We start from the raw sequence: 18516 nt of genomic DNA on the forward strand, positions 1-18516 counted from the left end.
GAAAGTTAACGAAAATAAAAAAGCACCATGTTGCGGTTTTTCACCCATAAGAAGGAATAAGCTTTCACTTCATCGGAAGAGATACCACCATTATAATTATAATTTATAATAAACCACCACTTTCATCTTTCCGGTGTGGCATCTATGTGATGAGATAAAAGATAATTTTAAGAGTTAATTATAACTTTTAAAACACATATGGGAGAATTCTTTTGAGCATATTGTAGATTTTTAAACCAACTTTCACCAATTTTACATGATCATAACTTTTTCGTACAATAATTTTTAAGAAAAAAAAGAGTATATTATAAAAACGAACATTTTATTCTCTTTAATTTGATTATGATATTACTATAGTTTTTTATAACTAAAAAATGGTTCATGTTACGTAACTACCCGTGTTTGTGTTCCCTGCCACATCAAGCAACACATATGTTACAAATAGAAAATGATTACTGTTTGAAGTTACAAATTTTTATATTCGCATATCTATATAATATTCAGAAGTCAATATATTAAAACAAATTTGGCAAAAAGTTTACCAACCTAATTCCATTATTTCAAAATCAACCTGAATTTTTTAGTGACGTTGACAAAAAAGAAAAAGAAAAAAAAATTAATTCTCTGGATCTTTACTTTTTAGTCATACAGGTTTAATCATGTTTCTCTTTAAAAAAAAAAATAAAACAAAAATTATTATCCATTTTTTTTATGTTTTTAACGACTTATAAGATACACCTATTAAATCCATCCTTTAGAGATCGAACCATTATCCCTTAACATAGAGGGGCCATCATTAATACCAAGCCAAGGCCATGATGGTGAAGATGGCACATATATTGCAAAGATTGTGGGGACAGTGGTTGTACATTTGTATAGATCGCGGGTAAAATAGAACGAGTGAGTGACGCATGTCTGTGGCTACGATAGTAGGGTAACAATAGCATTTAAAGGACTACATATAATTTACCGGGATTTGTTAAGTTATGAGATTAAGGAGTTTGAGGATTTATAGAGTTTTGAAAATAAATGAGAATGAGATTCTACAAAGAGATGTTTCATAAATTTGAAATATGAGTTTTCAAAATCTTGTTAATCAGACGTTGTGGTTTGAGTTAACAAGTTTTGAAATCTCTAAGAATATTATTAAAGGCTAACCATAACAAGTAAATCTTACTTGGATTAGCTTCCTTAAAAACCAATCTCTCTTTTCAAATAACAAAAAAAGAAGTGTTTACGCTAAAACAGAAGGCAAACGAGTTACAAGTTGTGTCGCAAACCATTTTTGAATAGCAAATTCCAATCTTTTAAATACTAAATCGATAGATCTTGGACTCTTAGAGTCATAATGCATGACCCGTTGACTAGGTTAAGTAGTCTCACAACTTCAGACACAAGAAAACCAAAAATGTCAAATACGAACATTAAATGAATGAGAACGCCATGATGGCGCAAAAGTCAAGCCATGATGGCTATAGCTGTCTAGAATATTCATCATTACATAACCAATCACATTAGCATTTAATGTGGTCAAAATCTATCTTTGATATTTGAAGAACCTTGCAAGTTCATTCTTCGGCATGTTCCACATTATTATGTGTCGATATATGGCTATCCACTCCCTCATAATATATAGGTAATGATGGGAATTTAGTATCGAAACATTCATGAAACTCCAGTAATACTCTGCTAGCCATTGAGAACATGTCGTCATCATCATCATTATCATCATTATCATCATTATCATCATCGTACTCAGTAAATCCCACCAATAGCAAAACTATGGTAGGGTCTGAGAAAGGTAATTGTATACATCCTTGCCTCTACCCCGTAGGAATAGAAAGACTGCTTCCGGTGAGACCTTCGGCTCGATAGTAGTTTTGCTTCAAGCCTTAGACATAAGGCACATAACACTCAACCATCTGGACGTCGGCCGATTGTACATATACTCTTGTCTTTCGGTATAATAGACAATTATGACATATTTTTTTAGATAATGAACTGATTCAGGTGAAAGTAAAATGTATACGTGTTCATTTGTGTCACATATATTAGACAACGAAAAATAATCTAGGATCACCCGTGACCATTGTTTGTATCCTCATCTACTTGTTGTCTCACCTCCTCCTCCATTGCAGTTGTTGCCCTCGTCTCCGTCACTGCTGCAAGCCTGCAACCGCTACCACCTCCACCGCACCACTAGTAACCATAAAAATATAATTGGTGAACCTATTTTGGTATTCTTATTTTTCTTAAATGACTCATTTCAAGACTTACTTTTGGTCAAAACCCATTTTGACACTTTTCTAAAACAATATGCTTTGATATAAACTCACAAGGTCAGAAGCCGTATTGAGCTAAACACGTCCAGATTTTCAAACACTAAAAATACTCCATCAAATCGCTATTGAAAAGTGAATAGTCGTTCTTTAATGTCGGTTTTTCATCAAGTAACACCATTGTGCAAGTCATCCTACGAGGAGAATAAACCTACTATTTGGGTTTGCGAGACGTAGACGTGAGTTGTTGGCTTGTTGCTATAAATGTTAAAAATAGTTTTATCAATGATTAATAAATATGTTTAATGTTTATAACTCTCTTGAGTTAAAGAAACTTTTGAAACTCATTCTCAATTAAGGATGGCCAAATTCGGGACTGGTACCGGTACCGAAATCGGTATCGATTTGGTACCGTCGGTTTCGAATCGGTACCAACGTTTTGAGTTTCGGTACCGGTACGGTACGGGACCGGTATTTCCCGAATTTTCCCGAAATTTTACCTTAAATACCGGTCCCGTTCCGGTCCCGTACCGGTACCGAACCGAACATTTCGGTACCGGTACCAAGAATCCGCGATTTTTGGGACCGGGATTTTCGGGACCAGTCCCGGTCCCGATCTCATCCCTATTCTCAATCACATATTTTAAATTAAAATTTGAATTTGTAATTTACAATTAAAGTTAATAAAAAATAAAAAATGTACAATTAAAAGTTACTTTTCTTAGAGATATATGTAACAAATGCTTTACACACTTGTAAAAATGATGATACAATTTTTTTTAATTTCTTAATGTTTTGTATTAAATGTAACATATATTACATATGTTTAAAAAAAAAGTTGATGTAATTTTGAAGTCTTTGATATTTTGGGTTGGTGAAGAGGAATTTAGAAAGTGTCCCAATTTTCGATTCTATCTGTTATGACCCATGGTATACCTATCGTCCAATCTTCTACGTTATTTTTTGGAACCAACTCTTAACTGTAGTAGAAGGGGTTATATCTCTAATAAGAACAAGGTTCGTTCAAAGATCGATGAAAATATGCATGTGTTAAAAGACCACATGTATGCAACAACTAATAGATTTGTATATTCACTTGAAGGCGTGGAGAAGCAAACATACAAGGAGTTATCACGAGAAATGGCGACCTTTTTTCGGTGGCCTGTGTGATAAATGAAATTAAAATAACATCATTCCTATGGGCGAGAAATAGAATTAAAAGATTATCGTTTGAGTGAAGAAGTTGTGCAAATTTAATTTTAATAATTACTCATTGTAGGTTGTCTGTGTACTTTATTTTTCACTTTTGTTTCCTTGCACGTCTGCTTGTTTCTTGTAAGCAATTCCCTTTTTCTTAATACATTAGCTTTTAAAAAGAAAACTTACGAAATCAGATGAAGAACTATACAATAGTTCGGGTTCCAACAACACTATTAAACAAAAAATGATTATACACCAAATCACCGCCATGATTAAACAATAAAAAAATAAAATGTATTGTGACTTATATGTTTTTAATTTATAATGCATTGCAATTTTTTTTGTAATTTCCATAAATAAATAATATAAGCTTTATTTTATTTATTTTACACTTTATAACTAGATTTAGAGCCCGTGTAACACACGGGATTATCTAAATAATTAAGTACTAATAAAATAATACATAATGTATATAGAAAAATATATTACATCTATGCTTGTATTATTATACATAATTGATTTTATTTATATCACAAAATGATTTTTTTTCAAAAAAAATAAATAATAACTTAATAAAAAAATAATGCACGTGCAAAAACATACCCAAGAACACTCCGTCTATTGAAAATTTATTCTCAATATCATGTATGTATAATTGAAATAAAATTGGTTATGAACCAATTTCTGAGAATACTTCTCATATAATAATAGTTTTTAACTGCACCATGGAAAAGATTTTGATAAGTTTGAGAGGCTTTCGACTTTGTCAATTGACAAAAAAAAAATAACATGTTAACACGTTCAATTTTGTGAATGTTTTGCTTCACTTGAGCATAATTTTGTACGAAATGCTTCACATAAAACATTCTGATCACTATTCAAGAAAAAGTCAATGATGGCACACATATTTCTAATTTCATAAAAGTTGAAAGTATTGATAGGCCTAGAGGTGGCATGTCATAAGTGATTGTCATTTTTTCTTAAATTTTATTAATTATGTGAAAATACTCAATGTGCAAAATCCCGAATCTTTTGATTATTTCCAAAAATGGTATTAAAAATAAATTCAAAACCCAGTCACATTTAAATTCTAACTTTCATTTGTTTAACATTTTCTAGTCAAAACTTTGAACTCGTAACAAGTTTGATGATAAATCTATTTGCATTCTCAAATTTTTAAAAATATTCAGATTACATCTTTTTTACGCGTAACAAATTTAAGCCAAATGCAGTTAATTTGTACCAAACAATTTATTTATCAACTTTCAACCCGTAACAATCAAATTTAAGTTTCACAAAAAACCTGAAGCAATCCTTGATAAAAAAAATCTAAGAAACTAAATATGATAAACTTTGTTATATTTGAAAGTGATAGGTATATACTATTCTTACAATTTAACACAAATATGTATAGTTTACTAAATTAACCGAAAAATAAATATAGATAGATTTAAATCATATGTTTATATTATAAATTTATATGACAATGTACAAAAAGAATCAATATATAAACGGATTTATTTTTTAAAAATGGATCAACTTTTAAGCATATATTTATAATTTAATGATTAAAAAATTACTTTTTAAATTGAAAACATATTAGTGTTTGTTTTGGTTTTTTCCTTACAATTTTCAACAGTATACATAGTATAATATGTTAATGATAACATTTAAAATTATATTCTTTTCAAAAGTTTAGTATCGAAACATTCATGAAACTCCATGCCAATAATACCCTGCTATCCATTGAGAACATGTCATCATCATCATCATCGTACTCAGTAAATCCTACCAATAGCAAAGCTATGGTAGGGTCTGAGGAGGGTAAATGTGTACATCCTTACCTCTACCTCGTAGGAATAGAAAGACTGCTTCCGGTGAGACCTTCGGCTCGATAGTAGTTTTGCATCAAGCCTTAGACATAAGGCACATAACACTCAACCATCTGGACATCGCCCGATTGGTGCATGTACTCTTGTATTTCAGTATAACCGACAATGATGACATATTTTTTAGATAATGAATTGATTTAGGTGAAAGTAAAATGTATACGGGTTCATTTGTGTCGCATATATTAGACAACGAAAAATAATCTAGGATCACCCGTGACCATTGTATCCTCATCTACTCGCTCTCTCACCGCCTCCTCCATTGCAGTTGTTGCCCTCGTCTCCGTCACTGCTGCAACCGCTACCATCTCCACCGCACCACTAGTAACCATAAAAATATGGTTGGTGAACCTATTTTGGTATTCTTATTTTTTTCAAATGACTTATCTCAAGACTTAATTTTGGTCAAAACCCATTTTGGCACTTTTCTAAAACAGTATGCTTTGATATAAACTCACAAGGTCAGAAGCCGTATTGAGCCAAACAAGTCCAGATTTTCAAACACCATCAAATTAAAATTTGAATAGTCTTTCTTTAATGTCGGTTTTTCGTCAAGTAACACCATTGTGCAAGTCATCCTACGATGAGAATAACCTACGATTTGGGTTTGCTAGATGTAGACGTGAGTTGTTGTCTTGTTCCGATAAATGTTATAAATAGTTTTACCAATGATTTAATAAATATGTTTAATGTTTATAACTAACTTGAGTTAAAGAAACTTTAGAAACTCATATTTTAAATTAAAATTTGAATATTGTAATTTACAATTAAAGTTAATAAAAAATATAAAAGTAAAAATAATTTCTCCTGAAAATACATGTAACAAATGTGTTACACACTTATAAAAATGGTGATATAATTTTTTTAATTTCTTAATGTTTTGTATTAAATGTAACATATATTATATATGTTTAAAAACAATTTAATGTAAGATAGAGTTTTCACAAATTTTCTCAACTTAAATGAGTTTTCATTTTATACATGTATGATCAACCAATATATGATACAACACATACATATATGTAAATGTTATCGCCGCCAAAAGTAGTATTAAAAATCCAATGCTTAGCTTAAATAATACTTTTACATCTACATGAAATTAATAAATACATGCCTGCGGTAGCACTTCAAGTCGCGAACATATCGGAACAAATTTTTTATCCACTCCGACTGCACAAGATTTTGAAATCTTCGATATTTTGGCTTTGTGAAGAGGAATTTAGAAAGTGTCCCAATTTTCGATTCTATCTGCTATGACCTATGATATACCTATCGTCCAATCTTCTACGTTATTTTTTGGAACCAACTCTTAACTGTAGTAGAAGGGTTATATCTCTAAAAAGAACAAGGTTATGCATTTGTGTTAGAAGACCACATGTATGCAACAACTTATAGATTTTGTATATTCACTTGAAGCGTGGAGAAGCACACATATACAATGAGTTATCACGAGAATGATGATCCACTTATCAATGTAGAACCTTTTTTTTGTTGGCCTATGTGATAAATGAAATTAAAATAACATTATTTCTATGGGTGAGAATAGAATTAAAAGATTATCAGAAGTGGTAAATTTAATTTTAATAATTATCCATTGTAGGTTGTCTGTCTACTTTGTTTTTCACCTTTTTTTTTCTTTACACGTCTGGATTGCTTGCTACTTGTAAGCAATTCTTTTTTTTCTTAATACACTAGCTTTTAAAAAGAAAACTTACCAATGTAGAAATCACTTTTGATGAAGAACTATACAATAATTCGGGTTCCAACAACGCTATTAAACACGATGATTATACACCAAATCACCGTGACGATTAAACAATAAAAAAATGTATTGTGATTTATAAGTTTTTTTTAATGCATTGCAATTTTTTAACCTTTTTTGTAATTTTCAGAAATAAACAATATAAGCTTTTATTTTGTTTATTTTATACTTTATAATATATATATTTTTATATTAAAAACCAGTTTCAGGATGGGTTCCGAACTCGGCCCGGTTCAGTTTCTGAACCTACGGAGTTCCTCTAGATTTTAGTTTTCCAAACAGCTTGGTTCCAACTTCCAAACCCCAATATTTTTCCTATGACACCGATTTTGATCAATACCGTGACCGTTAACTATAACGCAACCGATTTCTAAAAATACATGGTTTTGTACACCTCTACTTTTGGGTATCACAGCTATGAACCAGATTTCTTTGTAGTTTAGTATAAGTATTAAGTCGTCTCACAAGACGTAGTGTCGTGTAAATATTAATAGTCTGACTAGACAACCATTAAGAAATACTTACGAGACGTACACGATAATATAAAAAGCAACCAGATGTATAGTGAAACTTTTATAATTACAACTTATATTCTACATCTATACGTATTAATTATATATATTTATAAATAGAATAAATGCATTTTAGGAGTTTATATTCGGTTATAATTCTTGTATATTATCTCAATATTAGAGATATACTTGTCATATTTGTAAATGCCTATTAACATTAATAGAGAAGAGATCAATGGAATGGTTAAGGACAATTATAATCTTGCATGGCATTTGTATTTTAGAAGTTTATATTTATTCTATTAATAACAAAATGTATTTTTTCTTTGATATTTCGGTATAAATTTTGTTTAAAACAGAGTTATATTCAAAACAAAGTATTTTTTTATATTGTAAATATACAAGTGTTGTTACCGTACCAGTTCGTGAAAAACCAAACCAATTCTGATCAAACAACATCGACATCTATATATACTGATGTTATCGGTACCCATTGGCGGATCTTAGTGTGGGCCAAGCCAGGCCGCTACACACCTAGTTTTTTCGCTCAATAGTATAATTTTTCTTAAAAATAAGAAAAGTTATATATATTAAGTCCGGCCCATCTAAGTTATTGTTAAGATCCCCTTAACAATACCCCTTTTTATAGTTTTTAATCTAACATGTTGCTATACTTTTTAACATATACCACAAACTTTATTTTATAAGTATTCTGTGCAACGTTACAAACAATGTAAATCCCCACTAGTTGAATTTAAGGTTTTAACTTTTAAACAGTAGCGCCTGGCATGAGTAGCAGTAAATTAAATAATAAAATGTTCTGCCATATGGATCCACAATTATAGACTCTGGTCCGAAAACAATAATGTTGGCCGCTTTGCAAGCTGTCTTTGACTTTATCTATGTATATATATATGCATGCACACTCACCGAATCCTTGTCTTCGTCGGTACCTGACTTATTATACGCGTCAAACGAAACTTCCAAACCCATCTTTCTTTTCTTTCTCACTTATTAACTAATATATATATACACATATATATAATGTAACACATTTCATTAGTCGTCAGTTGCATTTACCTTTCAAGTTTTATAAACTATCTGTTATAACTTATAAGTTCATCTCTAAGGTACGTGTTTTTGTGGTCAATATGCAACTTATGAAGTTGATATGGTTGTGTTTAATGCTATAATCTTTTTTTTTTTTTTTTTTTTTTTTTTTTGAACATTCAAGCTTTCCTCCTACTATTTACATTATACCGCCAATGCCAGGAATCGAACCCTGGACCTCTCACCAAAAGGCCAAAGCCTTTACCATCCCACCAAAGTGGTGATGGCGTTTAATGCTATAATCTAAATGGGAAGCTTGAAACCAGTTATTCTTAAATAGTACTATTAAATAAGAGTTAAAGCAATCTTAGTTATTAGGTTTTAGAAATTGACTATGACTGCAAGAGTCAATACTAGTAATTAAGAAATGTGGGTGTGTGTCAATTCTAACTTGGCAAGTGGTAGGATATATGAATATGTATTTGATGAAACATTATATATATATACACACATATGCATATGGTTCAGTTTTATATATTTATATATATATATTTGTTTTGAAATCTTTAGGGAATTGAAGGTATGATGAAGGGAGGAGTATGCATAGTTTTAGTGGGAGTATTATTATTAAGTGTGGTGAGTATTGAAGGTTATGAAGTTGGACTCACTTTTCTAGACAGTGCTGTTGCTCAAGGAGCTGGTAATTAAACTAGCTTTATCTTTTCACTATGAATGATTTCAACTTTATTATATAACATAATATTTTATTTTATTTTATTATTTTATTTTTTTGTTATGTTTTGAAATGTTAAGTTGTTAACTCAAAGTTAATCATGGTCATCTGTAGTTTGTTTGGATGGAAGTGCTCCTGCATATCATTTCGACAAGGGGTTCGGTGCAGGAATCGACAACTGGTTGGTTTTCTTCGAGGTATAATGACTTGAATATGCTCCTCAGTTTGATTGTTTTGAGTTTGGTATAAACTTATGTATAGTTTGTAAGCTATATTTATTTATATATTGATTAAAAGCGCGATAAGTTTCGTGTATGACAATCCATAGTGGTAAAGCATGGATTAATTAATTAATTAATTAACTATTTATAGAATTATGATAACAATATTATGATAATCCGTTGTTAATATATTCTTTCTAATAGGGAGGAGGTTGGTGCAACAATGCCACGAGTTGCCTTGAACGTAGAGATACTCGTAGAGGTTCTTCCAAACACATGTTGACGACCGAGACCTTCTCGGGGATGTTTCACAACAAGCCAAAATATAACCCTGGTAAGTCGGCTTTCGAGTGTGACGTTTAATAATAACAAAAAAGTGAAACAAAAGTGGTCCTTTTATTTACTTTTTGCTTTGTTTTTAGATTTTTTTGATTGGAATAGAATCAAGGTTCGGTATTGTGATGGAGCTTCGTTTACCGGCGATGTGGAAGAAGTTGATCCTGTAAGTCATAGTTTTATAACAAATCTTGAAGTTTCTAAATAGTTTTTATCTAAAAGTTAAGATTTTTATTGTAATAACATAGGTTTAACTTCAATGATATTTAAGTTAAAGAAAATAAGTAAAAAAATAGTGATTGTGGGCCTGCCCATTGCGGTCCGTACTAAAAAGTTGTCTGTTTTGATCTGTTGTTTAACCCGTTTTATATCCTTTCTTTTCTAGAAAACCAATCTTCACTACAGAGGAGCAAGGATTTTTCAGGTTGTTATTGAAGATTTACTAGCAAAAGGAATGAAGAACGCAAAAAATGTAAACTTAATGTTTTAATTTTAATAATTTATTCCCCTTGTTCACATTTATATATATTTATATAGTTACTAAATTTATACATTAATATTGTAGGCTATGCTTGCGGGTTGTTCAGCTGGTGGACTCACTTCCATATTGCAGTGTGATAACTTTAGATCACTTTTACCCGCAACCACTAAAGTGAAATGCCTTTCGGATGCTGGTTTCTTCATTAACGCGTAAATATTCGTTTTATATATTATTTTTGTTTTCACTTCATTGGCATATTCTTCAATGTAACAAGTTGGCATTATTGGTTCATTAACAGGAAGACAGTGATGGGAACAAATTACATTGAAGAGTTCTATGCAGATGTTGTTAAGACACATGTACCCTTCTAACCCTTCTAAATTATAGTTTTTTATATCAATTATTCACTTGTCGTTTATTTTCTAATTTTTTTTATAACGTCGATATATAGGGATCGGCTAAAGTCTTGTCTCCCGACTGCACTTCGAAAATGAGTCCTGGTTTGGTAAGAGCGGATGTCGTGATTTATTTATTTATTTTTTGTACAAAGTTTCTTTTTTCTTGTGTTATAACTAACATTTCTTGTGGTTTTTGCAGTGTTTTTTCCCGCAAAACATGGTGCAATACATCAAAACACCGATTTTTTTGATAAATGCTGCCTATGACTCATGGCAGGTTAGGCAAAATTCAATATGAACTGAAGTAATAATATATGCATTGATGTCTATAGTATGTTAATTTGAGTTTCTTTGATTTATATTATTTTACAGGTAAAGAATATATTGGCTCCAGGCGTTGCTGATCGAAAAGGAGTCTGGCGTGAATGCAAACTTGACATAACAAAGTGTTCATCTGATCAACTTAATATCCTGCAAGGTTCACTCTTGTTTCTTTTAATACCTTTTAACCCACAATATGGACGTGTTGGGTAACAGGTCAGGTTAAAACTGGTCATTTTTCACAGGGTACAGACAGGAATTCTTAAAGGCGTTGACTGGATTCGATAACTCTCCTTCGAGAGGAATGTTCATCAACTCGTGTTATTCCCACTGTCAAACTGGAATTCAAGAAACATGGTTGAGAAATGATTCTCCATTGTTGAGCAACACGGTATGTAACGTAGTATAATATGTTAGTAACATAAGTTTCCATTTCAAGTTAATGTTTTTGGATCTAATGTTTTGTTATGTGTTAACCGTTATAACAGACCATCGCAAAAGCGGTTGGAGACTGGTACTATGAGCGCGCTACATTTCAAAAGATAGATTGCCCATACCCGTGTGACAAAACATGCCACAATCGTGTTTTCGAGTAGAAGATGCAATTGTTTGTTGATTCTGAAGAACATCCACCAAGATATGTTTCAATATATAGTATTCTTTGATGCGGTTTAATTATATTTGAGATAAGTTATGAAACTAATGTGTTCATTTGTTCAATAAAATTATTATTATTCTAATCATTTAATTGTGATTTTGAGTTATCTATAAGTACTTATGATCGTGTCTTGATGTCTAATTATCAATTGTTATGAATTTCTTTTGTTAATGTTCAAATTAAATGACATGTATGAAATACATTTGACTTTTCTTTTTTGATCATATTCAAATTAAATAAAAATGTATTTGAAATTTGGTTATTATTAGGTATTATTTTAAAAACAAAGTTAAACCTAAAAGTAAATGATAAGAGTGAATAAACAAAATCGAATAATAACTTAAAAAAAAACACAAGTTGTTTATAGTAAATAATGTTATTAAAACAATATGTAACCTTTGTTACTATTTTTTGGTTCTATTTTTTCTTCAACTCAATTAAATAGCGAAACAATTAAAATATATTTTAAATTTACTCTTTTGTTTATATGAAATATTATAAATAAATATACTTTTAGAAAACATCATTTAATTACAATAATTAAAAAAAATTGAAGAGCACGGCAACCTAAATACAAAAAAGTTATCGTTTAAAAAAAATTAAAATTAAAAAGCTTAGCGGTGCATAAAAGTAGGGGGAAAACCGGGCGTGTTCATGGGTCGAACCCGACACGAACCAAAAAATTTGTCAAGAACTCGGATTGAAAATTATGTCAGATACATGAACCAAAATACAACACACATATCTACGGACTGACCCGAAATTTTTGTTTATTCTAAATACTAAAAATTTACATTCTTTACGATGAAAATTATAAACTTCTATAAAATAGTTACACTTGGATTATAAAATTTATATCAACTTTCTTTTCAGCTTTTATAAAATAAAAAACAACATAACTAGTAAACGTATTAAACAGGTGAACCCGTAAACTTATCAAAACCCGAATCTGACCCGAACCCTGGTTTGAATGGCATGATTCCGTGATCTTGGAATTTCCAGGTCACAATGCTGACGCATCCATCTGCCCACATGTTATTATTATACATTCTACCCAAATCTAAATCTGACAACTATTCTTTTCATCTTTATTATTGTAATTGTAACCCATCTGAATATATGATACATTTGTTAATCCATACAAAACAATGGGATCAACCACCAGCAAATCTACCCACCGGAGTTGTTCAACAAATGAGGTTATTTCCCCCTAATTAAAACCCATTGTTATGTGTTTTTGAATTTTAATTATTGGGTAGAATTTATATTGAAATTATGTTTTTTTGTGATTACTAAGTAATGTTGGTTAATAATTGGGGTGTTTGTTAGATGGATTGCATAATTATTAATCTTTTGAATTTTTGACATTGTAAATTTGATATCTTTAAGATGATACTTTGATCTAGCCTGGTAAATGAACCGAGTGAACTGTTCGTTTATTAACAAACGAACGAAGATGAATAACTTTTTTTCTTCATTTGGTTAAATGGATGAACATGAACACATATCTTGGTTATTCATTTACACTCTTTTATATATTTGTTTATGCTCATTAATGTTCATTACCTTGTTTTTTTAATTAGTTCGTTCGTTAGTGTATTCATTTAAAAACTTTAGGCCCGTTACAATTTAGTCTAGTTTTTTTTTTTAATTATTATTATTATTATTAATTTTAATTCTAGGCCCAACAGAGTGATGCTTACGTTTACTTTTAGTTGGTGTTTGGCTGTTCGCAACCGCAGTTATGATTGTTCATCTATGCTCAGTTATGTTTGTTTACGTTCATGAACCATTCGTTTATACAATTAACAAACATAGACGAACACGGACACACTCATTTTCTTAGCGAACAATCACGAACAAGATAATTCCAGTTGTTTAATTGTTCGTGTTCGATTGTTTGTTTGGTTAAAAGTTAAAACAAAGAAATACAAACATGCCCTGCTCGTGTTTGTTTACAAGTCTACTTTGATCTCTTCAGGTATCTAACCATCAGGCCAAAGAAACTGATATTGAATGCAATCTCTCAAACATGAATTCATCAAAGTCAAAAGGTAAACTAGACCGAAACAAAAAAGTCAAACGGGCTCAAAAACAGGCTCTTGTGCCTTCTGAAACACAGTTTAGTGAATGGGGTGAATCAAGTCTGAGTGGCACTTCAAGAAACCGAAGTGGTTATAGTAATAAAACTAAAAGTCGTCATGGTTGTGAGTTTTTCCCATCTTGTTTCATGTCAATGCCACCTGGACCCCAAGATGATGATTCCAATTCCGCTTCTAGTTCCGACGATACTGATGCAAGTTTTATCCGTGAAATGGGTCCAAATGGTAATAATAACAACGGAATGGAATGTAACAGAAACATGTTGTATCCGAGAAATGTTGAACAAAATGTAAGGTTTAGTAGAATTTTAAGTGTTGGAAGGCTTCGTGATAGGGTTATTAACAGGCCAACATTTCCAGAATTATCAGAACGGGAAGTTGTGAGTGATGTTAATATGGGATCACGTTTGTCTGATGAGAATGTGATAATATCCACAACGTCTTCTAGTTACGGGAATCAAGATTTTGAAGTTGAAAATATGGGTGCTAGAGGAACAAGATATACTAATCTTCTGGAACATAGGGCAAATGTTCTTGAAAGGAGAAGAAGATTAAGATCACAGGTACACATATAGGGTTCATATTTTTAAACATTTTCATAAGTCGTTTTTATATCAGTGATTCATATTTTTAAACATTTTCATAACCTTCAAGTTTGTTTGTTTTTTTCATATGTTTTAAATTTCTATCCGTTTACCTATACATACTATGTGTATGTAATATAACCTACACATGACTAACACATGTGTAGTTACATATAAAAACGAATTTGTTCATATGTATTTTTAAGTTTCGGGAGAGGAATAAAAATTACATTTGTATTATTTTCTTTTATTTTAATAAACTTTTAAGCTTAAAAAATGAATGATTCATTTTGTGCGTGTTCTCGCAATATTTAGTGTTCTGCATAGAATCCTCCTCTGTGTGTGTGTGTTTATATATATGTTATAAAGTTATACTATTTTGATGATCTTTCTATGTGGTAGGTACATGCATTGCAAAGGATGGGAAACCGTTTCGAGAATCTATCTGGTCATGAGAGGTCTTGTATATTGTCAGGTCAGCATCGAACAGGTCATTGCACATGTCGTCTTAATAATCAAGATCCAAATAATAATAGGGGCAGCATGTCAAGAATTGTTCTATTAACTGAAGCTCTGTTTGAGGTAATGTCATGTTTTAAAAATGAGGTTTTGTTTTGTTAAGTACTTTATTATGAGTTGAACTTAGTGGACTTATTTCATTTAGGTTTTGGGTGACATTCGCCAGCAATCTGCGGTTTCTTCATCCCAACCTGCACTGTCTTCAATCGGATCCGTTCCCACTCCAACTGAAGTTGTGGAAGCACTTCCAGTTAAACTTTACCGCAAGTTGTCAAAGCATTTAAACGAAGACGATGCACAGTATGTGTGTGTGTGCGTGTCTGTGTTTGTTTGAAATATATTACAAGTGATTCTCGAAATGATACAGTTATCATTTTATTAAAAAAGAAATCAAGCTGCCTCTATATGAATTTAGGTCTTATGTTAAACTTTTATTTTGGTTTATACAGATGTTACATTTGCCTTGTGGAATATGAGGATGGAGATGAAGTTCGGATTCTCCCATGCCATCATGAGTTCCATAGATCATGCATTGACAAATGGCTCAAGGAAATTCATAGGTGCATTTCTACACATAGTTAATTCATATTATTTTTAGATGTTACATGTTCAACTCATTTACTCACTAATGAGTTAATTTGGATTGGATCCCAAACGGGTTAACATAGCTCAATTCAAAAGAACTAGCTAAATGACCCGTTTCAGCTTGAACTTGTTTTGACCTGTTACCCAACCCACAGGATTTGTCCCTTATGTCGTGGTGATGTTTGCAAAACTGGGTCATTGCATGGTGAGAGCTCACAGTTGTAATTTTTGGTGGACACAAAAAGCGAGCTGGGAACTTGTGAATTGAGATGCTGCAGCCTACATCAGGGTTAGATGGAAAGTCAAAATTTGGTTTTCTTGTTCTTATTATCCTTATAAAACTCAAGCATTTGGCTGCCAGAATTCTTGAAGCGTGATAGATCGGCTTCTTTCTTAGAAGCTTTAATGGAGATCTGTATGTATTATATGGTTATATACTTTATTCTTTCAAATCTTAGTGTTGTCAAACTTTAACTTTCTTTCTGTATGTATGTTTCATGCTTCATCCTTTGGTGGTGGCTTGCTTTGGGCAAGAAAACGAATGATGAATGCCTGTTATTATTTAACTTTCAGCTCAATATTATTGATTTTGACATTAAAGATTGATAAAAATTATTTTTGTATAATCGGCATTTTAACAATTTTATTCAAAGATTAAACTATTATTGTAATCGTACTGTATTGATTGTTACAAAATTGGAAGTACAAAAAACACGGTTGCTAGTTGCTACACTACACCACCTGATTTGATTTGCCTGCACCAGAAATGTCCTGTTTTGACCCGTTACCTAACTCACAGAATTTGCCCCTTATGCCGTGGTGATATACGTAAAGCTGGCTCATCACATGCTGAGAGTTCACAGTTGTAACTTTTTGGTGACTCATAGTATCAGGCTTGGAACTTGAGATAAAAAGTCAAAATCTTGACCTTTATGTTCAGGCTTTTTTCTATTGGGTAATTGGTTTGTGGCTGAGTTTCTTGATTCGGTTTGACTAGTATTGTTTTTAAGTATGGAATTTTTCATGCCAAGTGTTTCGTTGCCAGACTTCTTGAAGACTGATAGAGAATAAGCGGCTTGAATCGGCTTCTGTCTTAGAAGCTTTAATGGAGCTATATTGATGTATAATGTGTTATGTGATTATATTTATTCAAATTTTAGTGTCAAAACTGTAACTTTCTTTCTGTCTGTTCATTCTTCATCCTTTGTTGGTGGCCAACTTTATTGCAAAGTTGGATTGTATGTTCACTTATGCGATCATAGAGCCTTATATTTGTAGACCGGGCAAGTTATTGTGGGGCCAATTGTTACATCTATGACAATGTCATGAGACCACATAACTATCAAAGTAAGAAGTTGGTATCTAGAAGGGCTACCCGATAACTATCTATCTAAGTCCGTCCATGAATGATATTAGACAAAATCATACAACGATTTTATACCTAACTAGCAACTAGCAATCACAGATAGAAGTATTAGGACACATGATAAGATTATGGAAACATTGGTGCATCTGCACTTATTACATAATAGTTATTGTAAGCGATCCATTAGAAGTTGAAGACTCTTGTCGAATCCCACTTGTAGAAGCACCACTGCTGCTACCATTAGGCATTTGACTCAGAGTTAGTACACGCCACTTATCAATGTATGCCATCGAGTCTAGATCTGTGTTAGTAAGTTGACGTGTTTTAAGCATCTTAAGGATCTTTTTGGATTTACCAAGAAGTTGAGCTGCATTCTGGATGTTGTCTCCTCTTTTCTCGATTGCATGGTGATGGTAATTCAATTGTATGACACGTGGTAAGTTGGTAAAGCAAGCAAGTAATATATCCGCAATCGTAGTTGATATCCATTCAAAAAGTTCCATATCATTCGAAAAATTTCCGTGTTCATTACATTGTAGTAATATAGTCTGACTGATTCGGTACATGGAACTTGCAACTATAAACTTAAAAGGTGAGTGATCTATACTTGCCTTTTTGTTACTCTTACTTTGTATCACAATTTTTGCGGCCTCATCTCCCAACCAAGTAAGAATCTCCTTTGAAGTTTTTCCTTTACGAGCTTTCTTTTGAAGGTCAATTTGAAGCCATTTGCGATACACTTCAACTTCTGCCCACAAACGTCTTGCTGATTTACTTGCCTTTATTGAGTCACCATCCCCATTAAGACATTCTTCGATATGTCTAACAATTTGGAGGCCTTCCTTCATGCCAGCAAGTAATTCGTTAAAATGAGCATTTTCAATGTTAGGAAGTGCAATGGCAATTGAAGTCAAAGTTACTACTACAAGACTCCAACAATTACGCGGTTCTTCTGGATATAAAGGCGGGACTTGGTTATTGTCGAACTTCACTACTCCATTGAAACATTTAGATCTGTCTAGAAGCTTGATAAGATCACGTGGCTCTTTCTTTACAGACTCATCAAGGAGTTGAGTTATAGAACGGAGTGTATTTCTTAATGTTCTGTTTGAAAGCTGTGCCTCCTCTTCGATCTGTACAACATACATTGTGTATTCTTCTAAATCTGAGCTTAAATTGCTAGTAGATGAATTTGCTATCTTCTTAAGCCATTTCCAAAATGACATGAAGAAAACCCAACAACAAGAGAGTAAGATTAAAATTGTTCTCGAAACGAGACATATTATCTTACATAAAACCAAAACCGCGACATGAATTGCTATACAAAAGTTCAAAAAGGTGTTTTTTGTGTAGCGAAAAACTATTTTGCAATGACGCCCTGGAATACGTGAATGAACGTGGCTACTTTTCCAATAATTAAGGGTTTGGATCCAATGTTTCTCGACTCGAAACACATTTAATTGGTTCTTGCTCCATTTTTTGGAGAGGTTGTAATGGCTTATAGATGTAAAACATCTAAA

The 18516-nt window shown here is 32.0% G+C and overlaps 2 protein-coding genes across 2 annotated transcripts in view; both read left to right on the forward strand.

Annotated features, from left to right (window-relative positions):
* Nucleotides 1-9243: 9243 nt before the first annotated feature.
* LOC143603771 (pectin acetylesterase 8-like) lies at nt 9244-11862 on the forward strand. The gene is made up of 12 exons (XM_077080477.1): nt 9244-9392; nt 9540-9622; nt 9851-9980; nt 10069-10148; nt 10368-10454; nt 10548-10672; nt 10762-10822; nt 10915-10968; nt 11061-11138; nt 11234-11339; nt 11428-11573; nt 11671-11862. The coding sequence occupies exons 1-12, from the start codon at nt 9275-9277 to the stop codon at nt 11776-11778; spliced, it is 1176 nt and encodes a 391-aa protein (XP_076936592.1). The 5' UTR covers nt 9244-9274; the 3' UTR covers nt 11779-11862.
* A 1120-nt stretch (nt 11863-12982) lies between these two features.
* Nucleotides 12983-18516, forward strand: part of LOC143602830 (uncharacterized) — a 28879-nt gene continuing 23345 nt past the window's right edge. Inside the window, exons 1-5 of the mRNA XM_077079818.1 lie at nt 12983-13039; nt 13822-14505; nt 14929-15108; nt 15191-15345; nt 15495-15605. Of these exons, the coding sequence (XP_076935933.1) occupies nt 12989-13039; nt 13822-14505; nt 14929-15108; nt 15191-15345; nt 15495-15605 (1181 nt within the window). The 5' untranslated portion in view covers nt 12983-12988. The remainder of the gene's footprint in view (nt 13040-13821; nt 14506-14928; nt 15109-15190; nt 15346-15494; nt 15606-18516) is intronic.

The sequence above is a fragment of the Bidens hawaiensis genome, unplaced genomic scaffold, assembly GCF_021521415.1.
Source record: "Bidens hawaiensis isolate Kalapana, Puna unplaced genomic scaffold, B.hawaiensis_p1.1 tig00001961_1, whole genome shotgun sequence".
NCBI lineage: Eukaryota > Viridiplantae > Streptophyta > Magnoliopsida > Asterales > Asteraceae > Bidens > Bidens hawaiensis.

Bases quoted from the DNA above. Each gene is read 5' to 3' on its own strand.
- LOC143603771 (XM_077080477.1), top strand. From the start codon at position 9,275: ATGATGAAGGGAGGAGTATGCATAGTTTTAGTGGGAGTATTATTATTA. The intron at 10,673-10,761 runs GTAAATATTCGT...GTTCATTAACAG, and splicing joins GCTGGTTTCTTCATTAACGC to GAAGACAGTGATGGGAACAA. The intron at 10,969-11,060 runs GTAAGAGCGGAT...TGGTTTTTGCAG, and splicing joins CGAAAATGAGTCCTGGTTTG to TGTTTTTTCCCGCAAAACAT.